The sequence below is a fragment of the Lynx canadensis genome, chromosome F1 (assembly GCF_007474595.2).
Source record: "Lynx canadensis isolate LIC74 chromosome F1, mLynCan4.pri.v2, whole genome shotgun sequence".
Classification (NCBI taxonomy): Eukaryota; Metazoa; Chordata; class Mammalia; order Carnivora; family Felidae; genus Lynx; species Lynx canadensis.
The window spans coordinates 18457437-18481873 of NC_044319.2; the positions used below are offsets into that span (position 1 = coordinate 18457437).

The 24437-nt window shown below is 49.8% G+C and overlaps 1 protein-coding gene across 1 annotated transcript in view; it reads right to left on the minus strand.

The window, feature by feature from the left end:
* Nucleotides 1–1497: 1497 nt before the first annotated feature.
* Nucleotides 1498–24437, minus strand: part of ASTN1 (astrotactin 1) — a 303213-nt gene continuing 280273 nt past the window's right edge. Inside the window, 5 exon segments of the mRNA XM_030302950.1 lie at nt 1498–4415; nt 8280–8463; nt 17917–18017; nt 21807–21942; nt 22988–23139. Of these exon segments, the coding sequence (XP_030158810.1) occupies nt 4178–4415; nt 8280–8463; nt 17917–18017; nt 21807–21942; nt 22988–23139 (811 nt within the window). The 3' untranslated portion in view covers nt 1498–4177.

Consider the following 24437-nt stretch of genomic DNA (forward strand, 5'->3'; position numbering starts at 1 on the left):
ACTGCCACAGTCTTCACCTCCAGATAGTTCCTGCTTGTATGGGGGAAACTGCTCTCATCACTACTTTGTGAGAGGGGCTACTAAGTGTGCAGACATTTAACGTCTTTTTTTGGGGGATAATGGGTGGCAGGAGAGAGAACATCTATTTAAAGTTACGTGGAAGAGAGGGAAAAAAAGTGGTTGAGTGCTTGGGCTGAGCACCATGAAGCATTTCATACCGCTACCCTACCCCAAATGCCTCTATAGAGTCACAAGACAGGCAAGTATCAGGGAGGACCTTTTGCAACATTGGCCTTAAACACCCAAAGGTAAGTTTAGTGACTCCCACCATCCTGTACTTCTCTCTCATGGTTCTCTTCACCCCGGTAACGATGGACTCAATGTCTGACTTTCCCCATAAGATGCCAGGTTCTGCGATGAAGAAGCAGCTTGTCTAACTCAGCAGCACACGCTGGGCACCGGGCATCGTGTGTGAGATAGGGTAGATACTCAGTAAATACGTTTCATTGGCTAATTATCTGGATGGTGCTAGAAAAGATGAGAATCACTGCCGCCTAACGACACATTTATAATTGGCTGTGAGGTGTTTAACTTTTTGTTTTGGTTCGGATGGCGGGCTGTAAGGCACCTGAGGTGTAACGTTCGAAACTGGAGCAGTTCCCCGGTGGGTCCCCCCAGATCACTCTGACTGTCGACAGACACAAGGTAACATCCACACACCTGACACTTACTAACAGCTTTGTTTATTATTTAGTTGATTATTCCATTTTTTATAACCGTACAATAATTCTCTTTGAAACAATACTGTTATACCTGAAGTTGGTCACACGATATCCATTCTTCCTTCTATCGTAGTCAAGTGGGTTTTTTCCACACTCAGTGTTTTAATAGAACATCTGAATCTCAAGAAGTGTGCTTAACCAAAAATAATGAATGGACCGAACTCCATGGAAGATGACTGCATACTCAGTTAAAGGTCTAATGCTATTACGGTGGGTCACGTATGTTTAAGGGGAAATGCCAGGGTCTCAGGGGGAGCCCAGAGCCGGGGGAGGGTTGGCGGGTATAAGTGACTCCCTAAGACCTGTTTGTCAGCTTGGAAATTTGAGGTTTAATACTGGTCCGGTACCGTCACCCTTTTTAGTCAGGATGGGTTCCTCCAGGCACTCTTTGGGAAAGGTCACAAGGGCACGATCAACAGTGTTTTCCCAGGAGCCAAGATCCTGCAGTTAAATCCTCAGAGGAAGTTAGAATCCTGCCCCACTCATGTCGGCCTTCCTTGTAACTTGAAAGTGGATGATGGGACCCAGCCATAGCGTCTGTGTGTCTAGTGTGTGTGTAATGTATGTGGATAGTGCGTGTGTGTGCGTGTGTGTGCGTGTGTGTGTAATGTAGGTGTGTATAGTGTATGTGTGCATGTGTGTATAGTGTATGTGCATATAGTATGTGTGTGTATTGTGTGTGCATAATGCATGTGTGTGATGTATATGTGTTGAGTGCGTGTGTATACTGTATGTGTATATGCGTGTATGATGTACGGGTATGTATAACTTTTGCACATAGTGCACGTGTATAGCGTGTTGTGTGTGTAACGCGTGTGTGTGTGCACGTCTCGTGTGTGTGTGTAAATGTATGTGTGATGAGTGTGGTAAGTGTGTGTGATGTACGGGTGTGCAGGGCGTGTGGTGTGCGTGTGTGGAGGTGTGTGTGTGAGCACACGTACCGCGAGAAGGGCACAAGGGGACACGGAAGGAGGAAGAGAGTCATGGAGAAGGAAGGGATGAAGGAGGCAGGGTGGGGCCCGAGAGGAAGACGAGAAATTGGATGCAAAGCTGGAGGGACCTGGGGGAGGAGGAGGGGAGACTGGGAGAGAATGAGCCTCCTTATTTTAATAAACAGAAGGGGGGAGGTCAAAGAAGTGTGACCCTGACGCCACTCACTGTCCTCCCTCCTCAGCCCGTTGGCTCATGGGGCCAGGAAGTCAGCGCAGCCCTGGCGGCCCCCACCATGCTGCACAGACCCCGTGTTCAGGGCGGACTTGAACAGACGGGATAAGACGGCCTGTCTCTCAGCCTCGCCCACCGGTTGGGGACCAGCTGCCTGTGGCACTGGCGGAGGTCAACGATGTCCCTTTAGGCATCCCACCTGCGGCCCTGCACTGCCCATGAGCGGGAGGGCCGACTTTTCTGCTGGCCTTGGCTCCGGAAGTGGAGGAATTTCTGAGGCAGGTACCTTCCAGAATTCGAGACAAATCTTTCAGTCTTTTTACGGGAAGACGCAGGGCGGGCTGTGAGGCCTCCCGAACCTGCAGCCTCACCCCAGGCCCCGCCACCAGACCCCGGGGGAAGCTCGCTCCGCAGACCCCTTGGTCCCCAGGGGTGCTCCGGTGGCTGAGTTCAGGGTGCACCGTGGGCACATCTGTCCCAGGCAGGTGTGGCAAAGGATCCGCTCTCTGGGCGGATCCCTGTGGAGCTTAGAGAAGGGACAGCTGCATGCCACAGGCAAACTGGCCTGTTCCTGTCGGGGCCCAGGCAGCGGTAAAGGAGGCATCCGGGGCAAACCGCCTAATGGGGTTCCTCTCTTTGCCTGGGGTTCCTCATCACTGAAACGGAGGCGAGAACAGCACCTCCTTGGTGGTGGGGGCGGGAGGCTGTCCTGAGGATTCAGGGATGTATGAAGTGCTCAGAGCAGCTCTGACACACGGCAAGCACGAACGGGATCTGTCATCACTATTTGGAAAAAACCCAGGAGAGTCCCATATCGTCCTGCATCTCTTTCCTGACCTTTCTCTTGTGTTTCCAAATGAGGAGCCCCGGTCAAAGGCAGGGTGACTGGAAGTGTGTGTCGAGGCCTCTGAGGTGTGTGGGCCACATGGCCCTCAAAGCTCTTATGGAAAGGCTGGCTTTCCTTTTAACTGGGCCACCACTTGTATCTGTGGCTATCACACTAGGGTCATGGGACAGAGCCAAGGGCCCGGCCTCTACTTGCCTACACAGAACCTCGGCTACTCCCGGCAGCTGGATGGGAGGTGAAAACAGTGGTATTCTCCTGTGGATGGCCATCCAGAGAAAGGATCTGCAAAACTAGCGACATAATTAGGCAAATTTAGCAAGGGGGAAATGGACATTGGTTGCGTGTGTGTGTGTGTGTGTGTGTGTGTGTGATCAGTAAGAGCTTTAGTTCACCGAAACACTGACACGGAGGTATCAGCCCTTCCTGGACCAGAGTGGGTGTCGGTCAGGCCTTCTCTGCCCAGGGTTAAGTGACTCGGACACTAAAGAGAATCCAGGCGTGGGACGTACATATGTGGTCTGGAGAAGTTCATCCTGGGGACACAGGAGTTTTTTAGAATAATCAACTCTACTTCTTTTCTAGAATATGACTGCTAACTAGTCTCCCAGGCAGACTGTTTCAAAGGTGCATTTGACAGGTAGCATTTTGTCACCTCTTAAAGATCGTATTGCCTGAAGGAGAGGCAGAGATCCACCAGAAGGAGATTTCATTCTAATCCTGTCTTAGAATGGGTGAGGACCTAAAAAATCCCGAAGGCCTGCTGGGACCCATGTTGGAGGCTCAGTTCACCTGAGAGGTGTGAAACAAGCAATAGGAAGGCATGGGGGAAACCATGAGACCCGCACAGAGGCCACCCTCCCAATTTCCTGTGGTCTTTGTGAGCAGAGCTTAGGCTCCCAGAGTGAGATGCTTCCTGAGGAACGCTTGAGGCCGGGGCCCGAGGCCAGTCTAGCAACTCTCTGACCTCATCTCTGTCCCCAGCTAACGGACTCAGGGACTCAGTGAGCACAGGGTGCCTCGACCTGATAGACCTTTCATGGGAAACATGGCAGAACTCTTGAGCATTTTGATGAACCTCACGGGAAAAAAAAAATTAAATGAAACAAATCAACTGTAAAACAAGCCCCAAAGTAATCCCCTGCAGAGAAATACTGCACGAAGCTGCCGGATGGCAGCTGTACCGACCATGCAGATGGAGAATGTCATACCAAAGAAGTTCCACCGGGAGCAAGGATCAGTTTCTCCCTGGTTTAGCTATTGCCTCTCCCTGGTTTAGAGGTTTTAATGTTCCATTAAAAAATATTAAAAATCCACAAACCAACCCAGATGTTCCTCTCCTCTCTCCTGCTTCGTTTCGGCAGCCACACCATCTGGCTTCATGGCGCTAGATGTCCTTGCTGTCCCCATAGTCGTTGTAAGGGACGCTCAGGGTCTGCTCCTCGCACGTCTTCCTGAGGTCCCGGCTGAGCTCTGACCAGTCAAGTCCGTAGGGCTTGATCTCACTGTAGCGGCAGCCCAGGTACTTCAGGGAGCCACGTCGCAAGCTTATCTTGGGTTCCTGAAGGAGGCCATTGCACCAACTGCTGAGATCGCCTAGCTGGGAAAGGATGAGGCCAGCTTTCCTATGGATCAAGCGTGGAGGATACTACTATTAGTGTGAGGCTTCATTATTTCTTTTAAAGCCTTATTGGTTTTTGAGAGAGTGTGAGCAGGGGAGGGACAGAGAAAGAGGGGGGGCAGAGGATCTGAAGTGGGATCCACGCTGACAGCAGCGAGAACGACACGGGGCTCGAACTCACGAACCTCGAGATCTTGACCTGAGCTGAAGTCGGACGCTCAGTCGGCTGAGCCACCCAGGCAGCCCTAGAGTGAGACTTTTCAACTCCAAGAGGGCACAGCCTAGAGTGTTCTACCTGCTGGTCTAGCGTGGGCACTTAGAACAGGGGTCTTCCATAAATATCTGTCAAGCAACTGGTTGGATGGACGGATGGGCGGATCAAAGAACAGTCTGGCCGTGCCAAGTGGGACAGGCACCAAAACAAAAGAGAGAAACAAAATGCCATGAGGGAAAATAAAGAAGAGAAAACAACTGATATTTTAGTGGGAATTTATGCCCTTTTAAAATCACAGGGTTGGCAGTTTTGAAAGACAAATCAAATCCGTTTTCTTTACAGCCAGCAATTTACCGTCATCAAATGACAAATAATGCATTTGAGTGAGTATTTGCCTTTTCCAGGCTATTTCAGAACTAAGCAGAAACAGCTGATATACTGAACTTTGGAGGATATCAATGTAACGAATCATGCCCGTATGGAGGTAGTGGCAGTGAACTAAGGGCCAAGACAGCAATGCCCTCGGGGCACAATGATGCAGGGCCATTCTTGGGGGGAAAAGCAGACTCGCGGTGGCACACGTGACCTAATTAGCCTTCTGGTGAGCTCATGCTCCGTTCCGCCTTCTACCTTGGAAGGCCAGGAGGCCATGGCCATTGCGCCCCAATCAAGAGAGAGAGGAACAGGAGGGGACGAGAGGGCACCTGAGCTGCTGCAGATCGCCAGGAGAGAGAGAAAGGAACAGAGGAGAGTGAGGCTGCCCCAAGTTCACGCACACTGGAGTGCAGTGATCCCTCTGGGCCAAGACCAGAGCCTGGGGGCCTCCACGAGCAGCCTCGGGAAGCAGGCTGTCCCCACAGTCCATCTCACTGGAGTACAGCCTTCTTCCCTGGGCCCATTTACAGTGTCAGAGAGAGGCGCTGCCTGACAGCCAGCTGTCAGACTCACCGCCTCTCTGGGCCCTTAGAAGCAGCGACGGAGCAACATTTCCCTCACTCAGCTGTGTTCCTCTCGTTCTACAAAGGCCTGAGTGCTCAGAGACCCACGGCATTTCTCATTTGAAAGAGCTCGTGGGAGGCTGTAAAATGCCGTCGTGAAAAGCTCAGTGAACAGCACCCCTTGCAGGATTTATCAGCGGCTAAGCTAACTTCTCATGTGAAGAACCACTCTTTTCTAATCTAATCAACAATTCTTTGCAGAAGATGGAAGTTTCTGCACTCCGTTCAGGATGACCTTTCAGAGAACAATAGCCACATTCATTTCATTTCTCCCCTCCTGTCTGGCTGTGACTACCACCGGGGGCGATCTCATTGCGTTCCCGGGAGGCCACGCTGAGAGGCACAGAGATGATGCTGGAGGAAAGGTGTGGAGATTCAGCAGCACGGTCAAGGGGCTGAGAGAGGGTGAGGTCATCGGAGGGCAGTGGTATTTTCTCCGATGTCAGTGGTGGGTCAGAGGAAGAAAGACACTCCTCCTGCCGCAGAAATTGCATCTGATGCAGACCGTCTCTCCTCTGCCTCTCAGCCTCTGCAGTTTAGCCACGCAGGCTTCCAAAAGTCGTCATCAACAGGGACTTTGGTGGCCCTTCCTCTTAATCTACCCCACTACATGTCATTAGTTGTTGACAAATTCTTGGAAGGTGAGAACAACCAATATCGTTCTCAAAGTATTTCAACCCGCAAGTCAATCTGGAGGCCTCTGTGAAAGTTAAGGGAACAGACTTATCTGCTCACAGGAAGTATGTAGCCCACAGACCCTCTTCTGTTCACTCTCAAGACGAGCTCCAAAGTGGGCCGATGCATCTCAAGGCACAGCGCTCTTCCCTTCCTGTGGTTCTCCGAGATCCGTGACACTGGAAAGTAAAACTTGATTTCCACAAGCTAATGAAATTACACAGTGTTTTCTAATATATAGCTTTGAGAAACCAGCATCGCACATGGAAGGGTCTCCAGGGAGGAGAGTCTGCGAAGAGAGTGTCAGGTCAGCAGCACGCCCTGCTTTACAGGGGGATCCACGCTTCTTCCCCTGCTCCCTTTCTTTATTAACCAATTTTTCTCCCGACTCTTGAGTTACAAGAGAGAAATTTTAAAAGCAATCCTAATGCCCTTGGAAATCAAGATGATATATGCAATGTTAGTGCTATTCAAATTGTGACATTTATGTTCCCTAACCAAGAACTGTATATATACACTCAATAAATGTCAGGAGGGAGGAAAGGGAGAAGGAAGGAGGGGGGGAGCAGAAAGAAGGGAGGGAGCAGAGCGAGAGGGGGAAGGGAGGTGGGGGGAGAGAGGTGGAGAGAGGGGATATTAGGTATACGTAATAATAAGGGTAGGAGTAATAATGTATAGACCGGAGGGGACATATCTTAATGTGTATCTTCTCTCTAACCCAGGGTTTGCTTTTTACCGAAACTGAGACAAAACAAATGAAAAGCCCCTTATGTATTTCCCTCTGTGACATAGCTCTGGCATCTGTTTGCCCAAGGACCGCCAGTCTCTATAAACTGCAGGAAATAATTTATGAAATGCAGAAAAGATTCTTCCTAAACTTACACTTCAAATCATTGTATTTTGGAAGATACTCCTAAACTTCCTCCTTCTTTCAAAAGTAAGAATGCAGGAGGGAATGTCCTGAGCAATGGTCTTCTACGAGAGTTTATAATTTCAGGTCACAAGAGGCACTCTGATACTGGGCCTCCCTCCAGTTCGCTCAGAGGTCAGATGGGTGGGACAACTTCTGGGTGATACTTTCGTGCAGCCTATTGGCAGGAGTGCAAGGATTCTTCAAGTGCTAGAGGATTCCATTGTGTTGATTGTCTTCATTTTCTTTCCTTCTTTTTTTTTTCTTAGTCCTTGGCTCTCCCCTTTTTTCTTTATGAACTCCTAACTAATTCAAGGACATACAGGTGCCAACATTCCATGTGAAAAGCCTCTTACACCGTCTATCTGAACATTCCAGTGCTTCCGCTGAAATCTGTTTTTCTTGGAATATATAGCCATGATGTAGAAACAAAATGAAATTAGTATCTGCACACATCGTCCCCATTTGTCTCTTTCTAAGAATGTTATCTGAGTTGTAAAACCTATAAGCAGTAGGGACTGAGTATTGAAAAGTTGCAGCTTCAGGGCCAGGGAAACACTATATTGTCCTAATTTTGGCCTATCAAGATAGCTGTCAAGGTGGATACTGACCATCACCATGCTGTCTTTCAAAAGAATGTGCAGCTGAGCTGAAAATACGCCTGTGCAATGCATGTTGCATAAGCAAAGTTCATATGCAATAAATATGTTTGGATAACCCCTTCAATAAAATTCCTAATTTTCTTTCACAAGACTAGGCTTCTGGCTCCTACTGTGTTTTAGCATTTGGAATGCCATGTCAGCGTGAAAAAGAGGCGGGTAAAACAGGTCAAGGGCAAAGATTTTTTTTAGAGTTCAAGAAATGTATTCATGACTTGGCTGCTTAAATACAGCTTATCCAAAACTAATCTATATGAACTGGGCTGTGTAAAAGCACAGACCTTCCTTCTACAAGCAACTAAGCTCACCCAGGAAATCTCTGTGAATTCGTGGATTCAGTATTATGGTGTAGGAGGTACCAAATTTCAAAGAGCTGAGGTCTTTATGAGAGGCAATGAAGTTTATTAGTTACCTGGGGCCCAGTTCATCCTCACACCGCCAGGTGAATTCTCCAAAACTCTCATAGTGCTGGTTGTAGTGGTAGAGGACTCGGTGTAGGGTTGGAGAACCCAGATCCAGGAGGGTGTTATAGGCCGTCTGTTGCTCCTTCCCACTGGTGTAGCCATTGAAGAGATTGTAGATCTTATCTGCTATCTCTGAGGAGGACAACAAAGGTAAATAAATAAGATTTTTAACGTTTGTGTATACACGTGCAACATGAGTGTGCACGTGTATGCAGATGTGTGTAATACATATCTGTGTGTGTGTGTGTGTGTGTGTGAGAGAGAGAGAGAGAGAGAGAGAGAGAGAGAGAGAGAGAGATGTTGCTTAAATACCAAACCTGGAGGCTGGAGACAGGGGTTTGAGTAACTCACTTTATCTCTGCCCCATTGTTTGTAGCTCTCTTTTCTATAAAATGAAAACCTTCAAATGGAATATTGCTGAGGTCAATTTCAGTTAGAATAGTCTCTGTCTTTGCCCATGTTTCCTGAAAATACAGTGCCTGAGGCAAAAGACTTCAGATTAATACTTTATTGGCAAGTGCAATCCCAGGGAAGCTGGAAGGAGGGAGGAAGGAAATGAAGCGAGAAAGGGGGCTGAGTGACTCTAAGGGAAGTGTGCTAAGGGAGCAGGTGGTACGTTTTGCAGGACGGGATGTATGAAGCTACCAGAGCCCCACCAGTCTGTCCCAGGAGAATGGAAGACTTTACCCCCAGCTCCCATCTGTGAATGGTCTGCAGGGACTTCTCACATTTGCCTTCATGAGCCATTAGCTCTCCCGCACTTCCGGCTTGCACATGCTTGGGTACCAAGCGGGTCCTGCAAAAGCTACTGGGAATCCCTGGGTGGCAGGGGGTAGAGATTTGGCTCAGGGATGAACTGAGGTAGTCAGGCGATGCCAGGGCAGCGTGAAGAACCTGGAGCGGTGAATGGTCGCAATTTCTAAGGCAACCTTGGCCCCACGATTAGGATTTCAGGAACACCAAGTCTTTGCAAGCCCACCCCCCCCCCCGACCAGATATGAAGACACGTTTGCAGATCTGTGGTGACACAGAAATTGAATCCAATACATCCTGCAGCTCCAAATGAGTAATCCTTCGGTTTAATTTAGAACTCTTATATTTCTCCTCCAAGGCATACATTGCTAAGACTGAACTTGGTGATGTGGCAAAGTGGCAATGAATTTGTATAGCCTTGGCATTTTTCCTATGGAGCTCCAAGCACTTTATCATTAAATGTTTTCGTATTAAACCTGTCAGAAAGGAGATTTGTTCACATTTCCTTCCTAAACAGCTGGGAACTGAGATCTGGAGAGCAGAACTGTGTCTCAGATCCAATGTTAAATCTGAGGATGAAGAAACTAAGTCTACAGGTTTCTGAGACAGAACTTTGCCCACTCGACCTCCTGTTAGCCAAAAGGCATAGCAACCTGATTCGCTGTCACAATTCCAAGTGAATTCAGGGACTGTTGGTAATGACAGTCATTGTTGTAGGAGTTTCATGGGTTGGAAGGAAGAAAATTTCTACTCCTACTCTGTCCAGACATTGCAATGATTTCCTTACTTTTCTATCTTGCCCATCGCCTATGAGGACGGGGGCCAGAGCTTCTTCCACGTCCTGAGTGCCCAGCACAGGACCAAACAACATAGTAGTTAAAGAACATCTTAGCTAAAAGAATAGAACTCATGATCTATCCAGTGATATTTCTCTATCCCACACTCTACCAATCCTTTAGCAATCAAACTCTGATGGCCAGCACCTTAACTGCATTAAAAATAACTTCAGTCCAGAAATCCACTGAGATATTCAGGATTTTTAAATTCTCAGGTTGTTAAAATAGGATCAAGAGGTAAAGTGGACAGTGACTTAGAATATAACGATCTATAGTACCTCTAGTTACTTATTAACGGTCTCTTGATTGTTAAGAAATTTACGTATATAAACTCTCATCCTCACACCATCACTGCAAGATGGATACGAATGTCTGTATCCTACACACGAGGACATTCGGAGAGAGGCCAGGTCACCCACCCAAGGTCACATAGCCAGTGTGGGCTGGAGTCAAGATTTTTTTTCTAAATTTTTTTTTTAACGTTTATTTATTTTTTTGAGACAGAGAGACAGAGAGTGAACAGGGGAGGGGCAGAGAGAGAGGGAGACACAGAATCAGAAGCAGGCTCCAGGCTCTGAGCCATCAGCCCAGAGCCCGACGTGGGGCTCGAACTCATGGACCGTGAGATCGTGACCTGAGCTGAAGTCGGACGCTAAACCGACTGAGCCACCCAGGCGCCCCCTGGAGTCAAGATTTAAAACCATGTCTGTCCTCTGTTACTCTTTGGCACTAATGCTCAGGGGATTGGAGTGTTTCACCAATTTGAGACACAGGAGGCAGAATCCTGGTGGATGCACATCTGAGGTGACTGTTTCTAGTAGACCCAAGGTGGCCCCTAGGTGTCGAGAAAGAGGGACTCCCAGTAAGTATGCAGGGAGCCTGTCATTTCTGGAGCCGAGACAGACAGGAACAGAGAGACCAGTCTAAGAGCCGTATTGTTTGCAGTGAGAGGAGGGGAATGTGTACTGAGAGAAGAAAGACCAGAGGAGGAAGAATGTGGGCGATCAGACCAGAGCCCAGATAGGGAGGGCTGGGGTTCTGTTTATTGATGCCTCTCTGTTCTTATTTCTGGTGATGGGAAATAGCATCCCTGGCCCCAGGCCCTGGTTATGACTGTCTCCGCAGAGGAACGGAGATGGCTGAGAAGGTGTTTTCGGGTGTATTTACTATTCTCATAACACAACAGTAATATCCAACTAGAGAAGGCTGATGCTTTCCATTAGCAGCAGCACATATGCCCGAGGCCAGGTGGGAGAGGCCCGGATGCCACCATAAATCTCCTAAAACCAAGATAATCTAACTCCAGGGTGTGCTTACAAGCCTACATCAGTAAGCGCGATGCTATATTCAGAGGGATCTATATGCTAGGTTCCTGGCGCGTGAGTATTTCTGGTTCCTCCTATTTCCACGGACGAAATTTAGAGATGTTATTTCATTAACTTTCATAGCATCTCAAGAAGTCATTAACTCAAAGAATGGAAAAGAATACAAGGTATTTTTAGTTATCATTTTACCCAGCTTTCAGCTTCACAGAAGTCTTGGGTTATCCAAAACAGGGATATGTCCTTCCTCTCTTTAAAATGCATGGTGTTCAGGAATACTTAAAATGCAGGTGGAGGGATGGCAGGGAGTCTACAGACATAACTCATCACAAAAAATCAAGCTGAGTTACTAGTTCTTAAAAGGGAGACGATACCTCTTAGGGAGCAGAATAAACCACCAGGGCTGGGACTTAAGCCCTCAGACGCAGAGGATGGTTAAGAACAGGCACCGTGGCATATAGCATCATATGAAGGTGAGTTCCACTACACTAGCTGTGTGGCCTTGGACAAATTACTTAACCTCTCTGGGTCTTAGTTGACTTTTCTGTTCTGTGACGGTGAATAATATACACCTTCCAAGATTATTGCGAGACTAAGTGGTGTTAAACATAAAGCCTTTCTTCAGCACAATGTCTGGACACAGTAAGCATACATGTATTCATCCATTCAATACAATCACCATGTACTTGGTATTTTTCTAGGCACTCAGGCTACATCAGGGAGAAACTGACAGAAGTCCTCACCCTCGAGGCACTACGGTCCAGTGGTAGGAAGAGGTACAGAGCCTGACGCAGGGCTCGAACCCACGAACCACGAGATCATGACCTGAGCCGAAGTCAGTTGCTCAACTGACTGAGCCACCCAGGCGCCCCACCATGATAGGTCTTATTGCAAAGATGACCCTGGAGCCAGGACCTGGAGGTCTTGGGAGGGGATGAGCTGCAAGGAGACGTGGGGAAGAGCATGTCAGGGAGAGGCAAGCCAGCACAGAGCTCCTAGGCTATGGCAGGCAGCATATCCGAAAACAGCAAATAAGCCACCATGTTTGGAGTAAGATGAGTGAGAGTCGAATGATGGTGGATGTTATTTTATTATTATTATTTACTATTATGATTATTACTGGTTCTTCACTGGATCAAGCTTTTCCCAATGCCATGAGAGAGATACTGAAACACAGGAGTCCAAGAGACTGTGGGAAATAGTGTTATTTGACTGAGGGGGGGGGGGAATTCCTGGGGCAGAAGTGAACTTTCTTATACCCCAGCAGTGGCTGCTCTTTTTTTTGTTTATTTACTTTTGAGAAAGAGAGAGAGACAGAGAGAGACAGAGATTGAGCACTAGGGCGTGAGAGCGGGGGAGGGGCAGAGTGGGACAGAGGATCCAAAGCAGGCTCCACGCTGACAGCAGAGAACCTGATGTGGGGCTCGAACTCACCAACTGCAAGATCATGACCTGGGCCAAAGTCGGACGTTTGACCCACTGAGCCACTCAGGCGTCCCAGTGGCTGCTCTTTTTACTATGAAATAAATAAGAATCTTGGAAGCATCTATACCTCCTAATGGCTTCCTTGCTGCTATAACGAAAGTTCCTTGAATGGAGGTCCTAAGGCACCATTGTCATGAGTCCCTGGGTCTGTCTGGCCCCACAATGAAGTAACTGATCACACAATTCTATATGAAAACATGAGGGCAAGGAACCCCACCTGGCTTCTATCTTTGTCCTTCTTGGCACTGTCCACACCGCCTGCCCCCACCCTCCAGCCTCCGTCCCCTTCCCCTGCAGCCTCTCACCTCCCCCGGCTGCTCTGTGCTGCCTTCACACCCGTGATTCTCAGCCCTGGGAATAAAATTTGATTCTCCACCTGGAAGGCCTGTGAAAAACACAGATTAATGGTTCCTCTGGAGCTCCTGATTCAGTAGGTCTCAGATGGAACCTGAGAATTTGCCTTTCTAGCAGGTTCCAAGGTGAGGCTGCTGCTATTGGTCTGATCACACTTTGAGAACCACTGCTCTGGACAAATTAATTCTCTCAAGGGTTTCCTTGCTTCCTCTGGGACCGGCAATATGGCAAATAGCTCTCCCTTTCCCCTTGACCTTGGCAAACGTTCCTGATGTCCCTGTGTTGGCAGAAACCTTCCTGAAGCATTCTCCCACACAGAGGAATCCTCCCATGCCCCCAGAGAAGGGCAGCCTCTCAGCCTCTCACGAGTACTTGCAAACAATTTACTGCTCTCTCCGTACATACATAAACGTCCCTCCACCTTAGAAACTCACCTGCCTCTTCCTATTTCCCCCTGCTTATTTCCTGACCATTCTTCCAGAAAGAATCTGGCATCTAATTCATCTTTTCCACCTCATTTCTCATCACCATTTAGGGCAACTTCACTGTCGACATGGAAGTCCTCTTTAAGACTAGCTCCCCCAGCCATCAGGAGTCAATTATCCTGTCTGAGACCTTCTCCAGCTTTGTCCCAGTAAATCCCAGGATCACATACTGTCAACACAACCTCCTTTCAAACTTCCTGTACTTCTTCCTGCCGTCAAATCTGTCCTTCAGCGATGGAAACCACCGCTCATTTCAGGCATCGGCTCTGTCTGCCTCCTTCTCTACCTGGCACCATCCACATGGCCCATGGCCTGTGCCCTCAGCCGGCTTGCTCCATCCTTTGTCTCTTCTCTGTCTTCACACAGGCTCCTGGGATCTGCTGGGGGACAGTCACAAGCCACTGAGCTAGGTGGTTCTGCTCGTGCTCCGTTGGCATTCTCAACACACCCCTGCCCAGCCCTTCTCACAACATATGACGCCTAGCATGACCTCTTTCTCTCCTGTCCCACATACAAGCCATGAGCAAATCCTCTTGGTCCTACTATCAAAATAACTTAGGACCAACCCACTCGGCACCACGGCCCTCGCAAGCGTCCCCTCTCCTCTGTCACTGCCACAGCCTTGGCTCCCCACTTCTATCTCGGACCTGCTATCTGGAGTCCACTCTCAGCACAGCGGATGAATGCTCCCGGACAATGTGAAGTCCAATCATGTCCCTCTTCCGCTTGAAGGGCTCCATTGCTTCCCTTCCGAATCCCAGGTTGAATCCTCAGCCCTGCACTGGGGCCCCACGGGATCCGCCCCACAGTCCCTCTGAACTCCTCTTTGCCCTCTCTCCTCCCCATCCCTCTCCACCATGGGGGCCTCCTTCCACATCTTTAAACACACCAAGCATCTCTTTCGTGCTGTTCCTCCTTCTGCAATGATTTTCCCCCAGTATCCGCGTGTATTCTTCTCCACCCTCTTCCCAAACCATGCCAGTTAAGATTCTGCCCTCAGCTTGGAGACCAGGCTGGTCTTATCGTGGACACTAGCTCGTTCCTCCCGGGAAGGGTGCTTTCAGGAGAACATGACGAGAAACTCACTGGCTCAGTGGCTTTAGTGTCATCATGTGATAAAATTCTTCATAGGAAAAGTGTGCGTACAAGGAATAGAGTCTAGCTTCCTGCTGGGTAATTAGGAGCCGAGGTCATGCTCCGGGTCACTTAAAAGGTAATTCCCATTTGTTACTAGATTTAAACTCAGACCCAAGTGAGTTATATTTATGACCACCATCTGCGTTTGAAGGAGGCAAAGCATATGGTTTTTTGGTACAGCTGCTAGAACTGTATTAATTTGTGAGGATCCCCTCAATTAGTCCAAGCCATTAATCTGCACGTTTGCCCCCTACAGGACCCCCTTTTGGCTGAAGAGTAAAAGCACCTGGTGACGCTGTGTCATTCTCCCAGCAATAAATTGACTCTCCTGCTCCCCAGCTGGTCTGCTGGGCTTCCAGACACTCTGCTCTGTCAGGGAGCCCAAGGGGGCAGCCGCACGTCTTGATTCACTTTGGGGGCTGAATTAACCCAAAGGAGCCCCACAGAGAAGCAGAACAGTGGTCTCTCCCAGGCCAGCTCTCTACGTTGGCCATTCTTTGGTCCAGTGTCGCGGTCTATCCACCTGTTCCCGCAGGTAGCACTGTGCTACAAATCTCCTACCTGCTGATCCTGCCCCTGATGCCCCACCAGCCTGCGGCCTCTTCCGCAGGCAAGTCCAAGGGGCCTACTTCTGCTGGCAGAGACATCAGCAAATTCTCCGAAACAGAAATAACTGGGGCACCTTCCCACAACCTGCTCCTCTCTGGCTTGGAGTAAGAAATCAACAGTGATGACATAAGGGGGCCGCCGGTCCTGTCCAGATAGCCTCTCATTGCAACGCCAGGCTCTGGTTTCATCATCTAGGGATTTCGAGACCTTCCAAAGTCATTTGGTCCATACCCTATCAGCCAACCCTATCTCACTCTGGAGAGAAGCGTCCCAGTGGATTCTCATAGTTCTAAAAAGGGGGATTTTTCCCCCCGCCACCTAACTTGAACACTCTGCTTAAAATGTAGGTCTTTTATTCATTCAAAGACAGGTTTTCACTCTTTTACACAATGACCTTCTAAATATCTAATTTAACATTACAGGCAAAGTGGGAACTGATGTCAAATAATGGGTCTGAGTGCCGAGGCTGTTAGCTGCTCACTTTGTGACCCTGGTCAGCTGTTCACTCGACTCCTAATCTCAATTTCTGCACCCATAAAATGGGGGCAATATTCTCTCCATTCAGTAAATGCTTACCGGGTCCCTATCGGAAAGCAGACTCCGCATGGTAAGCGGCGGTATTTCTGTAGTCACGGAGACTTTGAGGCTGGAATTCTAAGCTGAGCCAGTTTCATCCAGAGAAATGTTGTGGCCAAGCAATTTGCTCATACCCCTTACGTCACCTCATTTGGGCTCCTGACTCCAGTTGTATCAGGTTGGCCATGAGGGGCGCCATCTTAGAATGTATGTTCCCTAACATCTACTGCACCGTTCCTACGGGATGGGCACGAGAAAAAGACTTAAGGTAAATTCACTCATTTGACTCTTATTAGACTCTTATCAGGTAGGGTAGTCTTATCCCTTCCCCCATTTTATAGATCAGTAAATGGAGACATGAGGTGAGGTCAGCTGCTCAAGGTCAAGTAGCCAGCAGATCAGGAATCTGAACCTGGATGGTCTGACTCCAGAGCCTAAATTTTCCTGTCACCAGTCGGTCACCATGCTGCCTTCCTTCGAAGCATTAGGGACGTGACAGTGAGCCAACAAAGCAGATTCCGCTCTAGCAGAACTCACTGTCCAGTGAGAGATACTGGGCCCGTGAGGATACTAACAAACAGAGATGAATGTTCCGAAGGAAAGTAACGCGGTGCTGCGGAACCTCCAGCAGTGCCTGTCCTGAGGAAGCGACACCGGATCCCGAATCTGCAGGCGGAGGGGAGTTAATCGGTTCGCTCAGGGCTGGGGGTGGAGAGCACTGGAGGCAGCGAGAGCGGAAATGGCGTGGGGGACCTGAGAAAGGCGGCGAGGCAGAGACGCAGAGATTGATGGGGAGAGGGGACAGGAAGAGGCTGGCAAAGTGGGCCAGGGTCGCCTCAGTCAGGTCCCGTGTATCTGGTGAGTATTTTGGTCTCTGTCACGAGAGGCATGGCAATCCTTGAAGAGTTTTAAGAAGGGGCCCGAGCAGGGGCAGATCGCTGTGTGGAAAATAACCGCGCTCTTCACAGGCCACACGTGTTCAGTGAGGCGGTAACTGCGAGGATCCTTCCAGGAGCTGTGAGGGCTACCTCCAGTGGTTCCAGTTAACGTAGGTCTGGGGCGCTCCTCCCTGTGTGTTTTCACATCGCTGCGCGTGCCCCTGGAACGCTGCGGGACCGTGTCCCTCACGGGCAACCCGATACTCCTGGAGCCAGGAGCCACCCAGAAGGCCACCGGCGGGGCCAGCAATCAGCTTGGCCACCCCACTTCCCTTCCTGAAACTTGCACGGCCGGAGCTCCCCCCGCCAGAGTCGGCCCGTGTCTCCGCTCACGTGCAAATCAAATCGGCCCTAGGCCACCAGAGAGATGGTGGTGGCTGGACAGGGCACTGTGCTTGGCGTCAGAGCTCTGCAGAAGGGGTGCCCGGGACGGCCAAATCCCGGCTCTGGAGGCCACGTGATAAGCCTCAGAGCAGGGGATGCTCTCGAGACGCGCCAGGGGGCAACATGAGGAAGGGGATCTCTAGCAAGTGGGCTGTTTGTGCCACGGATGTTGACAGAGGCAAACCCCTTAAGTGACAAGGGCCTATTCCGGTGCACTGAAGAGGGACAATTCTCTACCAAGGGACTGGCCCATGGATACTCTGAAATACAGAATTAAGGATGTGGAAACATCTTGGGGGGGGGGGATACGGTAATTAATTCCCCACCTGCAGACTCTCTATGCTTTAATTCAAAATAACCCTTCAGATGTGCACAAACACACGAAGCCAGCAAGTGCCCGGATCAGGGTCCTGAGGGCTAAGGTCACGGGCACTTCGATGCACACCCAAGCGTTTGGTGTTGTCACCTGTGCGTGCCCAGGGCTTTCGTCAGCGTGTCGTGCCAGCTGCCTGACTCTCAGACCGTGTGAAATAGCGGCGGACCGTGAGGCTCTCCACCACAGGCAGAGGTGGAGGCGATCAGACAGGTGCCGCCCCTGGGCTGGGCCTCGCATCCTCCCCCTTCTCCGCGGAACCCACGTTCTGTCTGACTCCCTTGCTCTCGCTTTCGGCCCCCCGCAGGCTCTGCCGGCCCCGGCGTCACTCACCTTGGGCTTTGACATCATCCACCACGGGGCAAGGGGTCTTTACGATCACGTCGCTGGGCCTGGAACGCCGTCCGGTGTTGTCCACGCCCCACAGGGTGAACCTGGCAGAAGGGGGAGGAAATGGTCGTCAGACAGGAGCTGAGGGCCTGGCTGACAGTCAAGCTGTGCTTGGGCGGGTTTGGCCCCGGCCGTTCTCGCAGCCTTGTGTCAACCTGCTGCTACCACTCACGTCGTGAGGTGCGTAGCCCAGAGCCTCTCGTGGCTTCCCGGCGGGTCCTGGGTTGTAACGGGGTGCCTCGGGTATACTACTTGGCAGAAAGGCATCAGGGCACCGAGCAGTGGTTCTCAAAGGGGCGCCCTCAGCCCAGCGGCATCGGCCTCACCTGGGTACTCGGCAGCCATAAAAGTTCTCCCGTCCGGCCCAGACCTACTGAATCGGAAACTCCAGAGGGGTGCTCTAACAAGCCTTCCACTTCTACTCTGACGGCCACTGAGCCGAGCGAAGACGTATGTGTCCAAGGAACCTGGGGTCAGACCTCGGGTCCGAGGCCCCACTCCCCGCCGTGGGGAGTTACAGCTAAATCCTCTGAGCTCTCCTTTCTCTCATCTGTGAAACGGGATGATGATGAACCCGCCTGCAGGTCCCTGTGAGGCCGAAATGAGATCATTACGTCCCCAGAGACCGAGGACAATACCCGGAAACCGGCGACACTGAGTAAATCACGTTCATTCTGTTCTGTCCTGTCTTGTGCTCAGATGGCACGGTGACACAGGGGGCCGAGGACAGTTTCTCCCTTTTGAAGTCAGAAGCGGAACAGCCAGCGTTCAGGGGTCCTGACTTGCCTGTGGCTGGGGGGCCTGCTTCCCATGTACGGCTAGTTCCACCCCACCACGGACCAGAAGCCCCAAGTGGAAACGCGGGCTGCTGGGACTGAGAGTGTGACGAGCTGCCTGGGGGCAGGGCCCAGACCACACCTGTGGGCCCCGCAGGACTGCCTGGGCTCCTGGCTGTCAGTCAGGCTGGGGCCGGTGCTAGGCTTTCCCTCCTATCTCCACAAGGCAGCTCAGTCTGTTCCACTGGCCTCTGCTCCTTGGTTCAGACCCACCATCTTGCCTGGTCCTAAACCTCATCTGACCCTGGTCCAAATTCCGGCACCCTGCTACCCTTCTCTCCCTGCCAGCCCTCTCCTCCTAGGTCTGAGTGGTCCCTCTGTGCCACACCGGCCCCACACAGCTTCCCAGTGGCTGCTTGGATCCTCAGCAATGGCGGTCACTGGAGTTTCTCATCCTCTGGGCTTCCCAAGCAGGCTCCACAATGTCAGTGCAGAGCCCGACGCGCGGCTCAATCTCACAAACTGTGGGATCTCAACCAGGGATTCTTAAACATTTTTGTACTGTGGACCGAGAATCCTCAGAAGAATGTTTTTTTAATGCATTAAATAAAATGCACAGATAGGATGGCAAAATAAGCCAGCTGGGCTGAAATGCACATCTCCTTCCGTGCAGCCCAGGAGAAGAACCAGCCCTAAGCCTTCGTGTGAGGTAACGAGGTCATGGCAGCAGCCTGGAGTGGCTGGGGAGCGAGAAGCAGTGAGTGAAGAAAATGCAAACCCCGATTCAATTCTGAACCACCGCCACACCCCAGACAACCAGCCTGCAATTCTGCGGAAGTTACTCCGTGTTGCTGAACCTCTGTTTTCCTCAACTATAAAATGGGAGCAAAACCCCGACCTCACAGGGTCCCCGAGGCTCCCAGGCATAGTAAGCGCTCCATAAACGAAGGCTGACCTCTCCATTTTAATGATCAGAAAACTTAGTTGCAATCTTGCTTGGAATTACTTAGTGCTTAGAAACAAAACCAGGCTAGGGGCCAAGTGTTTCCAACAACTAATCCAGGGCTCCCTCCTTGCACCAGGGACTGAAGGTCTGGCTTCTCCTGATCCTCTGCGGAAAGGAACGACTCTCCCGGGCCCCCCACGGCCCTCTTCGCGTGATCTGCAGCGCCACCTAGTGGAGTGCCGCAGAGCTGGCTGCTCCTTCCCTCGGCCCCCCCGGGGCGCTGTCTCTGACTTCCCCAGTAATCGACACTGACAGAAAGTTCGTGTTATACGAGACAGCAATACTGGAAGCTCCCCAAAGATAGCAGAGTGGGAGAAGGTATCGGTCTCCGGTCTTTGATCAGGAAATATGGCCCAGTCAGGCCAACATGAGGAGGGTCCCAAGATGGGTAAGGGCTGGCTCATAGGAATTTCAAAATTCCTAATTAACAGTTGTGACTTAGTGGCAGGAATTATGGAGCCTTTGTTAGAAATGAGAATTCCAGTTTCACCGAATTGGAGGCATTTGACAGCAGGCGAGGTGGTCCACCCTCCCTAATCTTTGTTCCTAAAGCTAAGAAGCTTTGCTCATACAGGGTTCGTGCTGCCCAACAGCACGAGAGCCACTAAGAATCACAAGTAGGCTCTCTGTATTTCCCAGCTCCTCTAGAATATCCCTTGTCTTTATGTATTTTACTCGTATGGCCCCCTAGTTACTCTTTTTCCTAGATTGAAGATATGCAGGCTGAGCATCTAAGTTCATTTTGCAGTCAATGCCACTCACACTTCTGGGGCTTTTCACCTCTGAATTCTTTAACTGTGGAAATGGAGATGATTTATTCTGGCTACTCTGACTCTATTCTTGTGACCTCATCTGTAAACTGTTACATGTTTTTCATACCGATGGGGTCAAAAGGTCCCAGAATGACGTCACTAGGAATTCTGCCTCTCCCCCTCCCCGCCAATTTTCCCATCATGACTTACACTCCTTCCATGTCTCCCTCTTTTGGAGTCTTTTACGTCTCTGCTTCACAAAATATTTTACAATTGTTCCAGGAGCTCAGGGCAAAATGAGGAAGAGCTCCCTGAGAGCGCAGGGCTGTTCCAAGTGCCATGATACAGAAGTCCACTGTATTTCCTTTGAAGAAAAGTGCTGACCATCTCTAACCTCTAGAAACTCTCTCAAAGTCACTAGAGCTAGCTTTCTAAAAAAGCAGAGTTCTTGGGGCACTTGGGTGGCTCAGTCGGTTGAGCCTCCGACTTCAGCTCAGGTCGGTTGAGCATCTGACTTCGGCTCAGGCCATGATCTCGCTGTCCATGGGTTTGAGCCCCATGTCAGGCTCTGTGCTGACAGCTCGGAGCCTGGAGCCTGTTTCGGATTCTGTGTCTGCCTCGCTCTCTGCCCCTCGCCCACTTGGGTCTCTCTCTCTCTCTCTCTCAAAAATAAACAAACATTAAAAAAAATTTAAAGAAAAAAAGCAGAGTTCTTGGCATTCTACACCTTTCATCTAACAAAATGAATAATCTCCCCTGACTTACAGCATTCACTTTATTTTTCCGGACTCACTTTCCTCCATTCCCTTTTACTCACCATCTGCTTCTGCTCTACGGGACTACTTGCTACTCACCTTCATGCCTCTTTGCTTTTGCCCTTGCTGGCTCCCTAGGCTGCTGTGCCTTTTCCAACATCACTCTACCTATGGAAATTGTACACAACCCAAGTCAGACGATGTCCACTCTAGTCAGAATTCACCATTCCTTCCTTTTGCCTTCTACCACACGTTCCTTGTTCTCCCATCTAGCATTTCTTTCTTCCTACCCGATATGAAAGTGACTTGTTTATATCTGTCCTCTCTGCGTGGCAGAGTCTTTGAAGGATGGGGCTATCCGGTCTTTCTTCATCCTCCCTTTCCAGGCCCTAGAAAGCTCTCCCTAACGCCGATGGGGAGAGGACTTGAGAAACTCAAAATATGTCCCCAAGTTTCTGAAGGAACTCAAGCAACAAAACAGAAGGAGCTTAGAGCCTCAGGACGTTCAGGGCAAAGAACCGCTAGGCGGATGTGTGTCACTCACATGTAGATGGTGTCCGGTTCCAGGCACCGAATGATCAGAGAGATGGTGGTAAGCTGCTTGTCTGGCACCTGAGAGGGCATGGCACAAGGAGACTTGGCTCCAGAGATGATGTCGTCCACAAAGCTCAGCACCGTTTCTGCCCAGGGGGAAGGAACGGAAAAGGCCATGAGAAACGACGGCCAAGCGGTGAGGGCATGGCGTCAGTTCAATGAGAACTTAACATTAACACTGCTTGGTCCCCAGTCTTCTCGAATTGCTGCAGAGAAAAAAGACCTAGAAGGAATTGGCTCTTCCGTTTCGTGTTTCGTCAATTTAGAGCTGTTTGTCCAGAGTGAATGCAGATACAACTCCGGATGCAAGACATGCATACCCCATCTGTGAGCTCTTTTATGAAATGTTCTTGGCGAGGGCAGAGAACAGCTGCTGTGGTCAGTGGTCACTGCCAGACCTTTGCAGTACCTGTACACAGCAGGAAAAGAGCCTTCGGGGAAGCAAGAGACATTCTCCACACCCGAAGGCACTGCATAGGTCTCTCAGCCCGAGTGATGGTTTCAAAAGAAGCCATGTACCCTGAGTCGGACTGTGGATGCCACTCTCCCGTTGGCGACCACACTCACGCGTAAGTCTTAGGCACGATTTATGTTGACCTTTCCCTACGTGTAGGCAGCAAAATCCTAAGGCATGGAACATTTTTCATGGGGCGTTTCCCGTTCTTTAAGACTTCCCTCTTCTAGCTGGACCTGGGAAAGCAGAGTTTGCTTTAGGACAAGACACGGGGTAAGCACATCTGTTTGCACATGCTTGTGCCTGGAGGGGGGTTATTAGCAAAGGAATTTTTTTTTTCTGTAATCATGGCAGTGGTTAGCACAGAATTGTTTCCTAATTGTGGGCTAGGATAACTAGTGTACTGTATTGTTGTTTCTTTGTGAGTGTGCCTAGAGGCAGTGAAATGGACACCTCTGTAATAAACAAAAAGAAAAACAAAATCAAAACAAGACTTTGTCAGATAGCTCGCCATGCAAAAACTCTTACGTGGGCAAGATGGCTGTTCTAGCTTGTCCCCGCTCCTCCTGCACTGCCCTGGGACACAGGGGACCGGGAGCAAAGGCCAGGAGGCAGGGCGTTTTTCTTCTCTCTTCACCAATGGATCAAGATGAGCCCACGAAGTCGGAGATGCTCACCTGTCTCCACTTTGGAGTGGTCCATCCTGTCAGTGACCTTTTCTTGACGGATGAGGTAATCTACAATCTGCACCCCGATCGGAGGCTCTGAGTGTTCCCACTCTAGGACCACAAGGGTGCTGCTGGGCTCATGAACCGTGGAGAGTCTCAGCCTGAGTGCATACAGAAAGAAACAACACATGGGGTCCCTGTTGACACCTTCAATTTTTTTCTGATACTGGCCATCTTCTCAACGGTTACACCCTGAAGTCTTCCTTCTAACCTTTCTTAACCAACTGCTACAATGATCTCTCTGAGTGCCTGTCTCCTTCACTAGGGACCAATGGTTCTTGAAGATCCCGGAAATCTACACTATATTACTCTAAGTGCCTGTTACAGGTTAGGAACTCAACCTATATTTGTAAGTAAGTGACTCAAAAATGAATGAACCCCTGCATCTTACAGGGTCAATGGATAGGGCTTTCGGGGTGGCCCTTCATATGGCTTGGAAATATAATTTCTGGATTTGCTCTTGAAAATAGGAAAATGTGCTTAAAAAAGCTCATACGAAGGCTCAGTGAAAGTGGTGTCTTGGAGAGCCCTGCATTAACAAGGCCATGATCAGCTCAGTTTCCATAGTGTTACCAGGATCTGCCCTGTTGGGGGGAACGCTGGCTTCCATCCTTGCTATGGATCTGCTGGCCGGGCTTTGCAACAGGCTCGGTGTGGAGGCAACACACATGGGGGCTTTACTGGACAAGAGAGATGTGACAACATGTTAATAAGTTCTCTTCGGGGTGATGTCCTGTGTCTGCAAACTCTGATTTCAGTTTCTTTCTTTGCTCTCAGGTTTCTTTGAACATCCTGATTCCCAACTCCAGTATTTCTTTGCTTTTCCCAATTCATAGTCTCCTCCTTCCATGCAGATTGTCTATTTTGGCCACTCTTTTGCCTTCCCATCTCATACCTCTTTGTACTCAAGACACATTATTGAGATTTGGTGGTATGGATCTCCTAATGGTCCCCGTGATTTCAATTTGCTGCCTTGTTCTGACTTTGCATGTGTGTCTCACTTTTCTCACTTGCTTCCAATTCCCTGTTTCTTCCTAGACCACGGGTTTCTGGGGATTTTCCCAGTTCCTGTTCACTCTAGTCTCCCTCCTTCACATGCATCCCTGCCATTTACCCTTGGCCTTGGGTCCCATATCTCACAACCTCCCACAATCATCGTCCTCTGGTCTCCACTCAGGTCACAGATGCCTGTCACTGGTCTCAGGGATCACTGTGCAAGGAATCACTGTGGATGGAGCACACTAAAGCAAAAGTCAATTTCAATTCAGCAAATATTTGTTAAACACCTATTGTGAGAATGACCTTGGGGCTAAAGATGCAGGGGAGTGGTCAACAGACAACTATACATGTGCTTATAATAATGTGTGATAAGAACTTTAAGAAGAAATCACGGGAGGCT